Here is an 18,054-nt window from a genome sequence, read left to right on the forward strand (position 1 = left end):
ATGGACAGTGGAAAACTGCCAAAGGATCTTTAAAAAATGACAACATGCAAAGTTAGGAAGTGGATGCCCACTTTGGAAAATGCTTGCTAGAAGTGTAGTTTGTTAGCAACTAATGAGAGAAAATAATTTGGATTGCTTAGTGAAAAATTAATGTGAAATTAAAAGGCAAATTCTGAACTGGGGATTATTGAGAAAAATATAAAATAAAACTCCACAGATTCCTAGCAGTTTTATTGTAAATAACAGAAACAGAACAAAAATATTTGGCAAAAAATATAAAAAAGACTGAATGTATGCTTGAAAGGAAACTTTTAACCAACTTCCAGAAAGTTTGTTAAGGAAGACATGAAAACTGCTTTTCACTAAACAAATTACACATTTAAGTGCTGGTACCCAAAAGGCCTTTTCCATACCTTTAAACAAGTTGATTCAGAAGTTGAACAAACAAGAGCCAATTCATGAGTAAGAAGCACCCTTTCAAATGTCTTGGCCTTAGATGTTTCAGTGCTTTAAATGCCATCACCACAAACACTATTTAATGCAAGTAATGTAAATTTGCCTTTTGGTTGAGGTTCACTTCTGATGATTTACATAGAGACATATAGAGAGAGTTTTCTGGGTTGATCATGAAAAATTAAGCTGACCTGGTTGGTATGAAGGTCTGTAGGATAGAGAGGGGATTTTTAAAAAAAAGTCCAGTAAAAGGACAATAAGGTATTTCGTACTGTTGCCAAGAAAACCACATGAATGTGTTCATTAAGTTACCAGCTATCAAGCTCAACTAAAGACAGTCTTAACTTGGATTCTATCTAGCAACAAACTGGAAGTCACTGCAATTGAGGTAACTTATTTTCTCTATATGAACTTATAGGTAGCACAAAAATATCTGCATTTTGGGCAAGCTGGAATTTTTGAATAACATTGTAACAACTGAATGCATTGTAACAACTGAAACAGGATGTAATTAAAGGATATTGTATGTTGTTGTAAACTGTCCAGAGTCACTTAGGTGAGATGGGTGATGTAGAATTTAATAAAACAAATAAACAAATACTTCTGCTTGACTAAGTATCTTTTCTCATGGAATAGACAACCATGGTGTGCTTCAGTTTTTCATAGTCACTACCAGCACCTGAGGCTCTGGATCATGCCCAAAGAATTTTCAATAGAACAAATAGGTTTTTTTTAAATTACTTTTATTCATTTATAACATAAAATCTGAAAATACAAATAGTAGGGGACAACAGTAAAGAAAAGGAAAACAAAAAAAAGTGTGAAGAAAGGGAGGGGAAGCAACAAAAGGCATTGACTTCCAACTCTCTCTGTTGCAGTAAAACCAGACATTAAAATCAAATCTCAACTTTTTACATTTCTGTAGTAGTATGCCCTAGCCATTTCTGTATCAGCAAATCAGTCTAATCGATAAAAACCAAAATCATGATATCATTTTTTTCTACCTCAAGCACAAAGTCCAGGAGCGGTTTCCAAGTAGAAACAAAAGTACTTATGTTCTTTTCTTTTATCAGCGCAGTCAATTTGGCTATCTCTGCTAATTCCATCAGTTTTTGTAACCATTCGTCCATGGTAGGAATCGAGGCATCCTTCCACTTTTGTGCAGTCTTGCTGCCATCACCATATATAATATCTGAGTTCCAAAGGAAAGTTGCTTGTTTAATCTTATGTTCACTTTAAGAATTTTCTGCATTAATATATGAATCCTACTCCCAACATTTCTTTGCCTTATCACATGTCCACCATAAATGATAAAAAGTCCCTTCTTTACATTTATATTTCCAACATTCATTTGAAATACCTTTATACATTCTAGATAACTTATCTGGTGTTAAATACCAGCGATACATCATTCTGTAAAAAAATTAAGTTATGATTTAATGTGAATTTTAAACCTTTTATCCACATATTCTCCCGTTGTTCAAGCATCATCACATTATACCCTAAATTCCTTGCCCTCTGGATCATACAATATTTTATATGTTCATTTTCCAAATTCAGTTTTAATAATGTTTTATAGACCTTGGCAATTCTATGATCATCACTACCAGATAGTAGGATTACCAATTCATTTTTAGCAAATTCAAAACTATGGCCTTTTTTGTCTAGTTTAAATTTTTCCTTCATTTGTTGATATGTAAACCAGTGACAAGTGTGACCTTCTAATTCTTCCTTAGATTTGAGGATAGCGTCTCCAGAATTGAAACATACTATTTTACCATACGTCCACCAGTCTGGCTTCACTACCATTTCTTTTCTAAAAAAAGCTTCTTGGAGGGGGGACACCCATAGGGGCAAGTTTTATATTTATTCCAAACTCTTAATATAACACATCTAATAAAATGATTATTAATATCAATATTTACATTAACTTTATCGTACCATAAATATCCATGTCCTCCAAATATTCATGGCCTTCCAAATCAAGCACCCTCTTGTTCTGGAAGTTCACCCACTCTTTTAACCAAACCAAACAGCATACATCAAAATACAATTTCAAATCTGGTAAACTCAGACCACCTCTTTCCTTGGCATCTTGCAATAACTTGTATTTGATTCTTGATTTCTTTCCTTGCCATATAAATTTAGAGATATCGCTCTGCCATTGTTTAAATGAAATATCCGTTGCAAGTATTGGTGTAGTACAACAAATTGGTTTTTGATGGGATTGATTTTTCATTCAGTCTGTCTTTCTCACTCCAATCCACAATTTGGATTTTCCCTCAATGAACAGATGATGAATTGGTATGAAGAAAGTGTGGACATTATATCACAATTACATCCATTTATGCTTTATATAATTATTTATATTTTAGTAGTTTTTTTGAATGTGTAAAATCCCAATAGCCATTTAATGGACATTCAAAAACATTAGTACTTTCTTTCTTTCTTTTTATTTATTTTAGTTTGGATAAGTAATACAATTTTGCATTATGTGGAGAAAGTTGGCATACCCAAACTTTCTATGATTTAAAATACTGGAATATAAAATTGTATGAAACTGAATCAAAGATCCCAATAAGTAAAAGGAATTCTTTTATATTAAATGCATTAAATATGGGATTTATTGCCAAATTATACAATGAGATTTAAATCTGAATAAAGTTAAAATGTATTCATATGTTCATGAAAACGTTTCGCTTCTCATCCAAGAAGCTTCTTCAGTTCTGAAAAACTGAACTGAAGAAGCTTCCTGGATGAGAAGCAAAATGTTTTCAAGAGAAAAAAATCAATAAAGTCTAGTTGCCTTTTGAAAAGCACTTTGGGACAACCATGACCTGGATGATTGAGAATCTTCATAGACATATATTCATGGAAATACACCATGGGCTACAAGTTGTGGAAGCTAAAAATAACTAGCCATCTGCTTCACCATTGCAAAAAAGAATGTTGGTTTATAGAGATAGATGCTGGTATGATGCTATATAGATTTCTTTACATTCATAAAGGTTTCTTACCTCCGTGCCCAACATAGTAGCCATTGTACCAGTCCAATAATTAAAATGTTGCTAGCATAAAGGCTTGCATGCAGCATACAATTGGTTAATCAAAGTCTCAGATAAACTTGGTAAGCTTTTATGCTAGAGAGCCCTAAACAGTATTTTCTTATTACTGACTTCATTGTTAAATGAAAGCAAAATCTATGCAGGTTGCATGGATGTAGAGGATTTCTTCTCTATATAAACACCTGTTCAGGCCTATGAAGGCAGCTGTCATTTTTTTTTCTCAAGGTTTCTTCTACAGCTGTGCTCTCTTTTTTAAAGGGCTAAAATAAAACTTATTTGCATCTTTTTGCTACATCCTTAAGAAATTACTCCCTGCCATTTTGTATAGCAGTAATCAGAAACCATATCAACTACAACTCTCTTTTTAAAAGAACAAGTGCAGGGTCACAACATGTGAGGAGCAATTCATGGCTTCCTCTATAAGAAATTATACACCAGAATTTTTATGATCTGCAAAATCATCTTACTGTGTATTACTGCAATTTCTAAATGACTTCTATTGAATGAAACATATCTGATTCATTCACTCCATCCAGCAGCCTAGAATTGCCTACAGTAGGGAGTGTGATTGTATGTGAATGTATATATATAGGTTAATTTCAGTAACTGCTGCAAAACATGTTAACTTTACCATACTAGAGATAGCTGGCATGCTAAATAGGCAGCCCAGTGTTTTCCAGATGTTTTATCCTCCAGCTCATAAAATGAAGACTGTATGAGCAATGAATGAGAATTGTTCAAAATATCTGGAATACAGTGGCCTAGGTTGCCATGTCATGGGCAGAAGTTACCCATGTTATTGAGAACCAAAATAGTGGTGACAACAAATACGCTATTCAAGGTAATGAGTTTAATTTTGCCAAATTACAGTTTGGTTAAGAAAATAAACAATATAACATAAATTGGTTGCTTACCAGGGAAGTGACTAAATTTCAAACAAAATAAACAGTTGTTTCCCTGTAGTTCTACCAACCGGTAGTGTCACATAATTGCAGATTACTGCAGATAGTATGATGTTATATTATTGCTTATAAAGAAAACTAGCTGGCAATACAATTGCTAAAATAAATTCCTTACAACAAAAGTTCACTGGAATTTTCATTTTGCCCATAGACCTCAATTCTATTGATTTTTGATATTAATCTTCCTTATCTACTCTTGTCTTTCACTTAGCCCAAAAGCTTTGGGAATGGAGATATTTACAGCAGTATCTTTTTATTTACATCTAAAAATAAGAAATCGATATAATTTAATTTTACCCAATTTTAAATGGTAACTTTGCCACCTCCTTAAAACATCTGCAAATTTTATATCTCTGGGTGGTCACTATGCAAACTAGGAACAATTGCATAAAGTTCTTAAAAGTTCTTAAAAAGAATATTAAGCAATATTATCCTAATCTCAATGGAATTTGTTTTGGAATGGCAATTACAAGAGTTGCTAAAATTGTGCTGAACTGGATGGTCAAAAAAGCAGCTGCACTTTATAACACAGAATTCAGAGGTGAAGAGGTTAACGATAGTACATTATTAATGCAGCTTATTTATAATATCATCTTCAGCTACAATGAGGACTAGGATAATCTGTCCTTGAAACAGCAGGGAGACTCTCTAAAATATTTCTATAGTTTGACAATATAAGGAGGTATACAATATCATATTCCAATTTAATGTTTCCTCAAGAGAGAGTATATATTAGGTTCACAATAAGTGATATGCTTATCCCCTTGTAAATAAGTGCATGGGAACTAAGAAAACGGATTTAGAGTAAGAGTAGAAATATTATATTTCTTGATTTTACCCACCACCCAATAGGGAAAAACAGTAAAAGATATCTTAAGACAGATGAAGATACACATAAAAATAGTGCATATATTGTGTAATAGCCAGATAAAACAACTATGAAGTCATGTTGAAAGGAAGAGTATAATGCAGGGATATACTATCTATATAATTTGTTCTTGACAATCATATTTCTTTCAAATATGTGTTTGCTATGTCCACTCATACTGTACTCTTATGATTACAAAATAGATACCTCTTTAGGTAAGGGTCTTTTATTATATCACACTTATTGATTGTGGAATTTATACATTGTTAATTATATTCAAAAGGATAGAATCAAAAATAATTAGATTTCTCTCTCATTGGTTAAGGTAAAGTATTTATTTAGAGAATTACAACTCATTCTTTATACATTCTTTCCCACAAAATGGAAAAGGTTGTGGAGTTCAGAACATTTAAAAAGAACAGCAGGATAATGTTTTGATTTCTGTCTTCAACAGGATTGCTTCACAAATGCAGACAGAGTACTGAAAAAAGATTCTCAGCAGGATTACCATCTGGAGTATGCTATGGAAAATAATACCCATACAATACTAGCTTTCAGCCGGCAGCTTCACACTTGTGACCCAAATGACAAGAGCCTAACGGTAAAGGGAAATGCTAAACCTAATGATGAACCTAAATTAGAAAAGAAGTGAAGAAGGGAAAGAGCTCTGGGATCAGCTTCTCATTCTCAGTTGAATCATTATGCTGATTATGCCATAAGAAATAGTCTGTATTGCTGTATGTACTGATTAGGGTAGATACGATGTGAGTGTCTTCTCTGATTCAGTGAGGATTTATTCTGTTGCGGGGGCACAATGGCTCACTGGTTAAAGATGCTGAGCTTGTCAGCTGGAAAACTGACAGCCCGGGTTCGAGATCCGAGTGCTGTTCAACAAGGTAAGCTCCCTGTTATGGTTCCGATATATGAAACTCTTCAAAAAAACTTTGAGGCATTGTTTACCTTAAAGAATCTTTATTTGAGCAGCAACATATTGGCACTTACATAATCCAAGGCAAAATCTGACTTCCCCTCCCCTCAGCACATAGATCAAAGCACAATTCCCTCCTACAGTCATAAATCACATTCTCCAATTAGTTTGAAATGCTGGCTTTCCACTCAGTTCTTTATTCCGCCATGCCTTATCATCTCTTATTAGAAATGCCCTGAATTCACACACTATTACAATATTGTTATGTCTAACTAACTCCCATCACATTCCTCCCCCTCCCCCAGTATCATTTAATTCTAAGAATAAAGCATAAGAAAGAAAAAGCTTACATCTCTATATGTTGTCAAAGCAAGAACATCCAATGTTAGCAGCATTGACATCCCCATTCTTGCTCCAGTTCCTGCCCATCTAGTAATTCGAAAGCATGCAAATGCAAGTAGATAAATAGGTACCACTTGGATGGGAAGCTAACAACATTCTATGTGCCTTGGCATATCGTGATGCTTACCACATGACCACAGAAGTTTCTTTGGACAACACTGGCTCCCTTGGGTAAGAAACACAGATAAGCACAGCCCCCAAGAGATGAAAATGATTGGGCAGGGGGCTGAGGGCTGAGGAACTTTCCAGGACAAAATTGAAGTATACAGAAGATGTGGCAAGTTAAGAACCTTTGATAACAGCCTCACAGCCATACCAGCCTATGTAGAGCAGTGTTTCCCAAACTTGACAATTTTAAGGCATGAGGACTTCAACTCCCAGAATTCCACAGCCAGCAACGCTGGCTGTGGAATTCTGGGAGTTGAAGTCCACATGCCTTAAAATTGTCAAGTTTGGGAAACACTGATGTAGAGTATGCTATAGTAAACAAAATGGAAGGTTACCTCAGGACAAATTACTTTTGTATCAAAATATTTTACAGTAAAAATACAAAAGCAAAATGTAAAATTATAAAAGGGGAAATAATAATCCCATTCAGATTTGAAGCAATATACATTTACAACATATATTGATATAGAAGTGTGATCAGCAGTATTTGAAACATGTGACCCATCAGAAGTTTCTTCAACTTTGGTCATGCTGATAGCAACTACAAGCAATTCTACTTTGGCAACACCTGGTGAGCCATATGTTCCCCAAACCCTTGCAAGGTGGAAAATATATTCAGGTAGGCTATGATCATAGAATTAGATTTGTCTTTGCATAACTCATCAGCAGTATTTCTTTTTTTCCAGGAAAGCACAGTGCGAGTGATATGGGCCTATCATGACAAAGACTTTAAAAACGGAGGTCAAAATTATCATGGCTCTAATCGTGGAACAAAGAGTCTTCGTTTATTGAACCCAGAGAAGAATGCCATTATCCCTCCCTCCCTGGCATATTTTGACTTGGCAAACCAAAACGTAAGTTACTTGGGTTAAGTATCACGTAAGAGGGGCAGAACTGTATGTTGAATTGTCTGAGGAAAAACAAACTTGATGTTATATTAGTCTTTTCTTTCCATTTTATTAAGACAGGTGGCTATACCAGAACAAGACACGACCTACTGGTGTCAAATGTTTAAGATACCTACCCTGCGTGAAAAGCATCATGTGATAAAGGTATATGATCTAGCTGTTGGTGTATATAAAACATTTTTATATACGTAATTCCATTTCTTTCATGATGTGACTATACACATACTCTTGGAGAAATATGCCTTAAGAGTTAGAGCATATTTATTGATCTGTAAACCAATCAGTACTGTTGCAATAAATTTCAGTTCTTACATCATGCCAATGATCTGGTGTAGTCTTGAATCCTAACTAAACATATTTTAATGAAGAATTTGACATGATACCTTTAGGGAAAATGCTAGCAACCAACAGCTTCTTCTAATTTAGATAAAAATGTGGAGCTTTGATATTGCTGAAATGTTGCTGAAACACTTTACAAATCAGTTATTTCCCTGGATTTATTTTCAAGCTATTTCTAATAAGAATTGTAAGACCAACGAACTGTGCTATTGTTATCATTTCCTTTAATAAAGCACATGGATAGTTAAATGTTCATTAATTTGGAGGGAAAATATTTGTATCAAAATAATTTTTCTACTTAGAGAACTCTTGATGTATGTAAGTTTTGAAATCAAGCAAAAATAAATTCTAAGTGCATACAGGAAAAAAAACACAATCATTGAACTAATTCTTTTGCTGTGGAACTTCTGAATTTGCACTGATGCCAGTAATAAAAATTCTTCCTTTTTTGCTATTACCTTTTCTTCAAATAAGAAGTGGAGGAAAGCCAATTCCCAGTCACATTTTGCATAAATCCTGGTTTTCTCCATTAATTTTTAGGAGTAGGATCCATCTGTCGTTCAAGTAAGAAGCATTCTCCCATACATTCTCATGCACTGCTTCCAACCATATCATACAGTTTTGGTTATCCATCTTCTTTCAGCTACATTTTAGAATGTTTTTCTACATCAGGAGATCAGTTGTAATTTTTTCAGAGTAATGTGGACTTAAGCTCATTGTTTGCATGTGGTGCCTGTTTTGTTCCTGAGGCTAAAGGTCTTCACTAATGGAAGAGTCAAGCAAATGTGATGAGCAGTATATACATTTGATAAATAAATAAATAAATAGGAAGTATGAGAAGCTGCCACTTGACACAATATACTGATTCAATGAAAGGGGAAGATTTTGATGATATACATTTATTTTGTTACTTCCTCACCCAATCAAATTGCAGCAATCCTTATGTCCATATTTGATTGCAATCTGGTCACCAATCTTCCTTTAAAACCTGAGTACTTCCTGTTTTGCAGAACTGATACATGGGTTCTCTTAGCTGAAGTCACGTATTACTACATATAATTTTTTCTGAGCATATATGTCATCTCTGAACAGAGGTTTGTTAGTCTTTCTTAAATTGTGGGTGTTTTGTGGATACTTAAGTACATTATTATAGTTTTAGGGTTAAAAACCTAAAAACCATAGCTAATTCATTTTTATTTTTTATATTTATTTATGTTTACTAAAATATGTGTACAAAATTAACAAAACAATATTTAAACTTAAACTTTAAAAAAATAGAAAAGAGATATCCCCAAATAAACTAAAAAAGAAAGCCTTTCAATAACAGATTTTCCAAAACAAAACATTTCTAACAACCATTTATTTCATTTACTTTATTTTATTTTTATCTTGCTGGTTTTTCCTCATATATACAACTCAAAGTGACAAACATATATAATAGCCCTTCTTCTTCCTATTTTCCCCACCACAGCAATTTTGTTAAGTGAGTCTGGGCTGAGAGAGAAACATGAGATTCAAGTAGATATAAGATGTCTTTCAGAATTATTTGAATTATATCTTTCATTTTGAATGAACAGCTCCAAGATAAGATGTTGCTAAGTAAATAAGAAATTCTTTGTAGATTATGAAGTTTTAACAAATTTTGAGATCTGAGCTATATGTAGTCTTCGTATAGTAGCCAATTCCTCTATATGCAGGGAAATTTGATTTGTGGCTAAGTATGGTTTTGCATCCTATTGCTTTATTTACATAATTGATGCCAGAGGCAAAATTCCTCGCATATTATTTTTGCTGACACATAGTATTAAAGCCCTAGGTGTTCTAAAAGACAGGAAAGTACAAGCCCATACTGTATACTACACATTCAACTCAAACCTTTCTAAAATGCTGCCTTTGATTTCGTTTCATTTGATGATTGGAGATTCTTGTCTAAAGTAATTCATAATTGCAATATGATGATTGCCTCTCCAATCCCTTTTTTTGGATCTCTGCTTATTTAAATAAACATATGGAAGGTATAATTGCATGATGTTTATAGATATAGACAAAGGGAATTCATTAAGATAGAATGGATACATAGGAATCAACTGAATACCTGTATGAACAATTTTTAAAAGCTTTGATTCCAGTTCGGGATGCGCTAACTCTGGAAAAAAATAATGGTATTGTGTCTTTGATACATAAGGCATGTGTGTTGAAAGATTTTATTTTCCTTGCTCCCTCAAGCATAAAAAGTTTTAGTTCCCTAATCAAGCTTCAGGAATAAAGAGATAACTGTCAACCGTCAGCGTTATAGTAATAGTAGTAAAGTTGGAAGGGACCTTGGAGGTCATCTAGTCCAACCCCCTGCTCAGGCAGGAAACCCTACACCATTTCGGACAAATGGCTGTCCAGTCTCTTCTTAAAAACTTCCAGTGTTGGAACATTTACTGCTTCTGGAGGCAGGCTGTTCCACTAATTAATTGTTCTCACTGTCAGGAAGTTTCTCCTTAGTTCTAGGTTGCTTCTCTCCTTGATTAGTTTCCACCCGTTGCTTCTTGTCCTGCCTTCAGGTGCTTTGGAAAATAGCTTAATTCCCTCTTCTTTATGGCAGCCCCTGAGATATTGGAATACTGCTATCATGTCCCCCCTTGTCCTTCTCTTCGTTAAACTAGACATACCCAATTCTAGCAACCGTTCCTTATATGTTTTAGCCTCCAGTCCCCTAATCATCTTTGTTGCTCTTCTCTGTACTCTTTCTAGAGTCTCAACATCTTTTTTACATCGTGGTGACAAAAACTGGATGCAGTATTCCAAGTGTGGCCTTACCAAGGCATTGAAGAGTGGTATTAATACTTCACGTGATCTTGATTCTATCCCTCTGTTAATGCAGCCTAGCACTGTGTTGGCCTTTTTGGCAGCTGCAGCACATTGCTGGCTCATATTTAGGTGATTGTCTACTAGGACTCCGAGGTCCCTCTCACAATTACTACTATTGAGCATGGTGCCACCTATGCTGTACTTGTGCATTTGGTTTTTCTTGCCTAAATGTAGAACCTTGCTTTTTTCACCATTGAATTTCATTTTGTTAGTTAATGCCCAGTGTTCAAGTCTGTCCAGATCCTTCTGTATCTAAGCCTGTCTTCTGGAGTGTTGGCTATTCCTGCCAGCTTGGTGTCATCTGCAAATTTGATGAGTTCCCCATCTATTCCTTCATCCAAATCGTTGATGAAGATGTTGAAGAGTACTGGGCCCAGAACAGAGCCCTGGGGCACCCCACTACACACTTCCCTCCATATAGATGCAGTTCCATTGAGGACCACTCGCTGAGTACGGCCAGTCAGCCAGCTACGGATCCATCTGGTGGTGATTCTGTCTACCCCACATTTTTCTATCTTATCAAGTAGTAGGTTGTGATCTACTTTATCAAATGCCTTACTGAAGTCCAAGTAAATTATGTCCACAGCATTCCTCTGATCCTCTAATTTTGTCACTTGGTCAAAGAATGCAATAAGATTTGTCTGGCATAATCTATTTTTGACAAAATAGATTGTTGGCTTTTAGTAATGACTTTGTTTGCCTCTAGGTGTTTGTTGATTCGTTGTTTGATTATCTTTTCCAGGATCTTCCCAGGTATTGAGGTCAGGCTGATAGGTCTGTAATTTCCTGGATCCATTTTTTTTCCTTTTTTGAGGATGGGAACTACATCAGCTCTTTTCCAGTCCTCTGGTAGTTCCCCTGTGTTCCAGGATCTTTGAAAAATATAGTTCAGTGGTTCTGATATCACATCTGCCAGTTCCTTGAGAACTCTGGGGTGTAATCCATCTGGTCCTGGTGATTTGAACTCATCTAGGCTGGACAGGTGCTCACTTACCATTTTCTTGCCTATCTTAACTTGTGTTTCTATTTTGTTTTTTATGGCACTATTTTTGATAGGTTGATCTGTTTTTTCCCTTTGTGTAAAGACAGATGCAAAAAATGAGTTAAATAGTTCTGCTTTCTCCCTGTTGCTTGTCACCTTCTTGCCACTTCCACCCACTAATGGACCAATCATTTCCTTCACTTTTTTCTTGTTTTTTACATGTTGAAAGAAGCTTTTTTTGTTATTTTTGACTTTGGTCGCAAGCCTTAGTTCATTTTGAGCCTTGGCTTTCTTCACTTCATCTTTGCAGGCTCGGGCTATTTGCTGATATTCTGACTTAGTTATGTTCCCCTCTTTCCACTTTCTATACTTGTCCTTTTTATCTTTCAATTTGTCAGAGAGTTCTTTATGCAGCCATGCTGGTTTCTTTTGAGAGCTGTTGTTTTTCCTCTTTGTTGGTATTGTGCTAGACTGTGCTTTTATTATCTCATTTTTCAAAATTTCCCAAGCTTCTTGAGTTGTTTTCCCCTTGAGGATTCTCATCCATGGAATCCTTCCCAAGCCCTCTCTAAGTTTATTGAAATTAGCTCTCTTGAAGTCCAAGACTCTAGTTTGACTGTGTTCTATTGCTTGTGCTTCTATAATGTTGAATTCTAATATTGCATGATCACTTCCTCCCAGGGTTCCTACGGCTATGACAATAACCATAATTAAAAGTTAAGAAGAGATGACCATGATTAAAGATTAAGAAGCTCTCCTTCTTTCTTTATGTGTGTGTCTATATACACACATCTGCATAATTATATACATATTTAAATACATATTCACATGTACACTATCTAAAAACTCATAGAATCTTTAAAATAAATTGGAACTGAACAATCTGAAATCTGTACTTTTAATTACAGATTTTGTTGGTTTTCTGTTTTAACAAATTTTAAATAACATGGTTAAATGATTAAACATAATCATTTCATTATGTTTAATTTGTCAGTCTACATCATCTTGTTGAATCGATAATTTTTTAAAAAAGTTAATGAATGCTAAAAGCAAAATTGCAATTTCATTCCAACGTGAGATACAATATATGAGGAATCCACATTTCAAGGAAATATTTGACTTGCCAGATCATTTTCAAATAGCCTTTTCAGTTAGCACCTGATTCCAGATTGAATGATTCAAGTCAAGTAACAAATTATTTTTCTTTCTCTGATAAAAAAAGAAAAGAAAAAAAATATAAAATACGATTCAGTCAAAAGGTGTTTATCAAGAACTTAATTTTATAGCCCAAAATTGCAATCAGATGCCATGATTGAAAAATCTGATCACAAAAATGTCTTCATGGAGACATTATTGTATTTTGCTTGACACGAATAAAAAGCTTGGTTTATTTCAGATGTTTGGAAACTATTCTTAAATTTCCAATCTAGTCTGCTCCTTTGGATTCTGCTTCCCATCCAATAACTGACTGTGTCCAATTTTGCCAAACTTTTTGAGATTAAGTTAGTTCAGATAGTTATTCAAAGTACTTGGGCTTTTTACCTGTATCTACTAGCAAATACTGTTCCCCAGCCTTCCTTGTGCACCACCACTGTTCCATCCTTCCCATTCATATCCATAGTTTCTCCATTTTATTCTTTCTAATCCAATAAAAAGAATTGAAAAGACATTTTATAAAGAGTCCTAGGTCCTGTCTGTCCATCAACAAGGCAACTCATTGAAAACAAGGACCAATTTGGTATGGTGGACATACCTGGCAAATGAATGATTTAATTAGAGAATGAGCAGAAGTTGCAAGGGGAAAAAAATCCCAAACATTCTCATGCATTCATATGGGCAGGCTTTCCCTTCTTGTGGGGTTTTTCGTCCTTGCGGAGGCACAGACAGAGTCCAGGAGAGATGTGAAGAATCTTTAGTAATAAATCCACCTCTCCCAAAGTTTTCATTGTATTGTCTTCATTATTAATTTGTGTACATTTTTGGGGTTTGGATTTTGGAGAGAGATGTATATATGAAGATTTCACTACAGGATTTTTATGATGACAAAAGGTTTAGAAACCTGATATAGGAAAACCACTTAGGGAAGCAGTTCAGTATGTTGACAACTGCTCAGTTTTAAACTATCCCCACTCCTTTCTCCCAGTCCTCCTTCTTCCTAGTCATACACATACCTCTTGATTTTCCACGTGTACACACACACACACACACACACACACACACACACACACACACGAACAGATATACAACAGGAGGAGAAATGCACACATCACTCAGAGGTGCAACACACTCTTCGGTATGAAAAAGAAAATACAAAATAGTGAACAACAATCTTGGGCCACTGGTGGCAACGCATTCGAAGGAAATCTAGACTGTGTTCTGCATGCTTCATCTTATTCTTCTTTTAGTTTCTGCTTCTGAATACAGAAACTTTGTCTTACTGCCTTATCTGTACTGCCACTTGTGAGCATGCATATCTAACAATTTCTTCTAAATTTACAGTGATGCCAACCCTATATATAGTATTGAATTACAGGAGAGGAGCAAAACAGAAAAAAAAACATAATTGTCCCTATTTTTAATGCTTTGGAGTGAATCATAATGCAAACAATGGCTATTTAGAATTCTCCCTGTGAGGAGATTAGTGGGCAGTCAATCATGTAATATGCATTGTATACTTGATATGGATGAATTTCCTCTGATGTAAATGCAGCTGGAATAGGGGGCCCTTTGCATGTTACCCTAGCTTTGTGGGAACTATTGTTTTTCTGGATGATTCTTTTGCAGCTGGGGTAACTCTTTCAGTGACATAAATACTGAGAGACAGAGGCACTGATTACATGAGATTTCCCTTGTGTACCCTCCCAACATCAGGAAACTCCCAAATTTGCATTTATAACCAATATAACTGATCAATATTTAAGCCATTTAAACTTACCCTGCCTGTGTAAAAAACACCATTTCTGATATGGCCAATAACTGTAATTATTAAATACCCTCTATACTGCTAGCAGAAATGTGTTTGCTTTTGCTGATGGAAATGAAATAAAATAATTAAGTTTGTTGATTCCGTGAAGTTTAATAAGAATTTCAATGCTTGCATGATATTTGTGACTTGCTGTTTTAGTAGTTTTGCTTTCCATTGTGCAGATCTATTACATGTATATATTTCTTCTATATTTCAAGATGAAGATTATCAATGAGCAGTAATAAAGTATAAAACAGATACTGTACTATTCAGTTGTCAGGTTTGCAAGAAACATCATAATCCTTCATTATTGGATATATAATTGTATTTCACAGTAGATAAACCAATGCTAAAATGCTTTTTTTCAAGATTATCAAAACTTATTCAAATACTACTATAGTAGCTGATTAAAGAAGCAAGCACTCTACATAAATATGATTTTCATATAGGTGTCCTTTGCATTATTCTTACTAAAATAGTCATTCTCAAAGACTGATCACTGGTGATGTGCAGATAATCAATGGGTAGTCACCGTGGCCTCTCTACTGTATGTTTATTTGCAATCAATTTCCCAGCTTCACTCACTGTATCATCCTCTGTGTCCACTGCAAGTGAGTTGATTCATAAAAATGAATCAGTGCTTGAAAGGTGATTCATTGCAAAATAGGAGTGATAATGCAAACAACAATATAAGTACTCACATTTATAAAATTGTTAGCAGTGAACAGGCTTTGAGTGAGGTTTTGTCTGTGAATACGTATGTATCTTATTCAGTAGAACTATAACCTTGCACTAGCTACCAAAAATATGAAGAGGGAATAAAACAATGATATCTAAAAATGGGGTTTCATTAGCCTATAGATCTGCTACATTAATGCTACATTAATGTAGCATTTAATGCTACATTAAAGAATGTTCTTTTTTAAAATAAAAATTGCATTCAGAAATTTGATTACAATAGTAAAAATTATTACAAACTAAACTTAAAGAAAAAGGAATAGTAATGAAGAATAAAAAGTGCAAAAAACAAGAAAAATTAAAAAGAATATAATAATGAAAATGAAAAGAAATATATAAAGAAGTGACTTGCCACTTTCATCACAAGTATAAAAAAATTATTATCTCTTCATCTCAAATCCCATTCCTTATCTATAAGCAGATCCATAAAACATAACTTTTCAATCCTGGGTCAACAAAAGGTCCATAAAGGGTTGCCACAACTTTGCAAGAGAGAGAGAGAGAGAGAGAGAGAGAGGGGGTGGGGTGGGGTGGGGTCTCTGCCTACTTCATAGGCAGAGACCCTGTAACAACTTTCATGTCAAGAGGTATAAACCTGTGACAGCCTTCACCAACCTGCTGTTTTCTAGAAAAATGGATTCCCAGAGTTTCCAGCCAGCTAACTGAGAACTATGGAAGCTGCAGTCTAATTTTCAAGGATATCAGGTTAAGGAACAATGATTTAAGGAGCCAGGTTCTCTTTTTCAGCAAATGTTTTATAGGATATCTTCTTAGAAAATGGCACATCTTTGCATTTATGACTCTGTGAATGGCCTATTACTACTCTTGGCTCCTCCAGCTCTGACCTTATATAGATACAAATATGGCTTTCAGCAATTTTGAGCTGCATCATCTTCATGTTCCTATGTCATAAACATGTTATTGTGCAGTTTTGTTCTGGAACACATTCTTTAGCTAATTGGAGTGTTGGAGAGAGACAGAGAGAGAGAGAGACAGAGAGATTTTAAACTTGGTCAAATAAACTAACTTTATATTCCTTCCTTTTACTTTTAACAGACTTAATGTTTAATTCAATCAAATATTGTCATAGGATTTGATTTCTCTTCAATTCTTGTTCATTCTATTGGATAGATTTGTTCAAGGTTTTAACAAGACTTTTTTGTAAATGCAATAAGGAAACATTTTCCAGATCATTCTCTTGGTTTATAATTTGTATTTCCTTTTTAATTGTTAAAATTTCAGCCAGTTTCTTTTGGCCTGTCATTTTTCTTTGTCAGATAAAATTTGTTCCACAACTGTCATTCTTTCATTAACATCTTTTGGATATAGTCAATCCATAGAAGCAGACATCATCAGTGCCATAAGAATTGTAAATGAGCACACAGTTGAAACCCTAGGAGAAAACAGTGAGAAGCATTCATTCCAGCCCAACAGCTGAACTGTTTTACAGAATTTCTGGGCTATACATTTTCAGACTTAAGAAAGAAATATACAGATCCTAGAGAACGCAGGTCCTTCTTTTATGCTTTCCATTCTCACTGCTTCCTAAATTTTAATTAATTTCTCTTGATAATCTTCTTTTCAAATATCAATTAATTGCCCTTGCTACAATCACTTACTTCCTCCTGCTTTTTCTTCACATGTACATTCATTGCTAGAATTGAACTTTACTGTGGTATAACATCATTTAACATCTTTAACTCATGACTGTTACAAGTCATTGTCAAGGTTGTTCCTTATATACTAAGTTGTCTGGAAAACTATCTTAGCACACTAGTGAAAGCTTTTAGACTTGCCTTCTTAAAACTGATTTTTCTGTCAACTATTCTAGCTCATGTGTGGTAAAGTACTATAAATATCAGGAATGTAAGTGGTTTCCCATTGAAAAGCAAGTTAATTAACCAAAGGTCTCAATTACTTCTGAAAACATGCAAATACAGGCTCAAAAACATTTCAGTGAGAAATAATACAGAGTTTGAGTTTTAGTTCAACTGAAACACAACTCAGAAAGGAGAGGAAGTTCCAAGCTGCATAAATTAAGAAGATATTTGCAAAAACATCTTAAATACACATGTCAATGGTCTTCCATATAAATACATTCCATCTATAATTGAGGGGTAGTATTATAAAAAAAGTAGCAGTTTAATTTTCAGTGACGGCAACTGCAAGATTTGGCAAGACAGTTGTCAATGCTTTATTTCAAATATTTATCTGAGAAAATGGGGAGGGGGCTAGACTTTGTGGGGCTGGAAAATCTAGCAAATTATTTGTAAATCTAAATATAGGCCTAATATAGCTGTGACTGGGGTTTGAATGTGGGCTTTGATTTTACCATTAATTCAACCATGAATATGCATGAACCACACACATATAAATTATGTCACCACCTTGTGGGTAGAGACTATGTATGTAGAGAC

The 18,054-nt window shown here is 34.6% G+C and overlaps 1 protein-coding gene across 1 annotated transcript in view; it reads left to right on the forward strand.

The window, feature by feature from the left end:
• MOXD1 (monooxygenase DBH like 1) overlaps nt 1-18,054 on the forward strand; it is a 41,310-nt gene that overhangs the window by 6,679 nt on the left and 16,577 nt on the right. Inside the window, exons 2-4 of the mRNA XM_039324099.1 lie at nt 5,803-5,949; nt 7,533-7,700; nt 7,815-7,898. Of these exons, the coding sequence (XP_039180033.1) occupies nt 5,803-5,949; nt 7,533-7,700; nt 7,815-7,898 (399 nt within the window). The remainder of the gene's footprint in view (nt 1-5,802; nt 5,950-7,532; nt 7,701-7,814; nt 7,899-18,054) is intronic.

This window comes from Crotalus tigris, unplaced genomic scaffold, assembly GCF_016545835.1.
Source record: "Crotalus tigris isolate CLP2741 ecotype Arizona unplaced genomic scaffold, ASM1654583v1 scf7180000017611.44802233496:7321179, whole genome shotgun sequence".
NCBI classification, from domain to species: domain Eukaryota; kingdom Metazoa; phylum Chordata; class Lepidosauria; order Squamata; family Viperidae; genus Crotalus; species Crotalus tigris.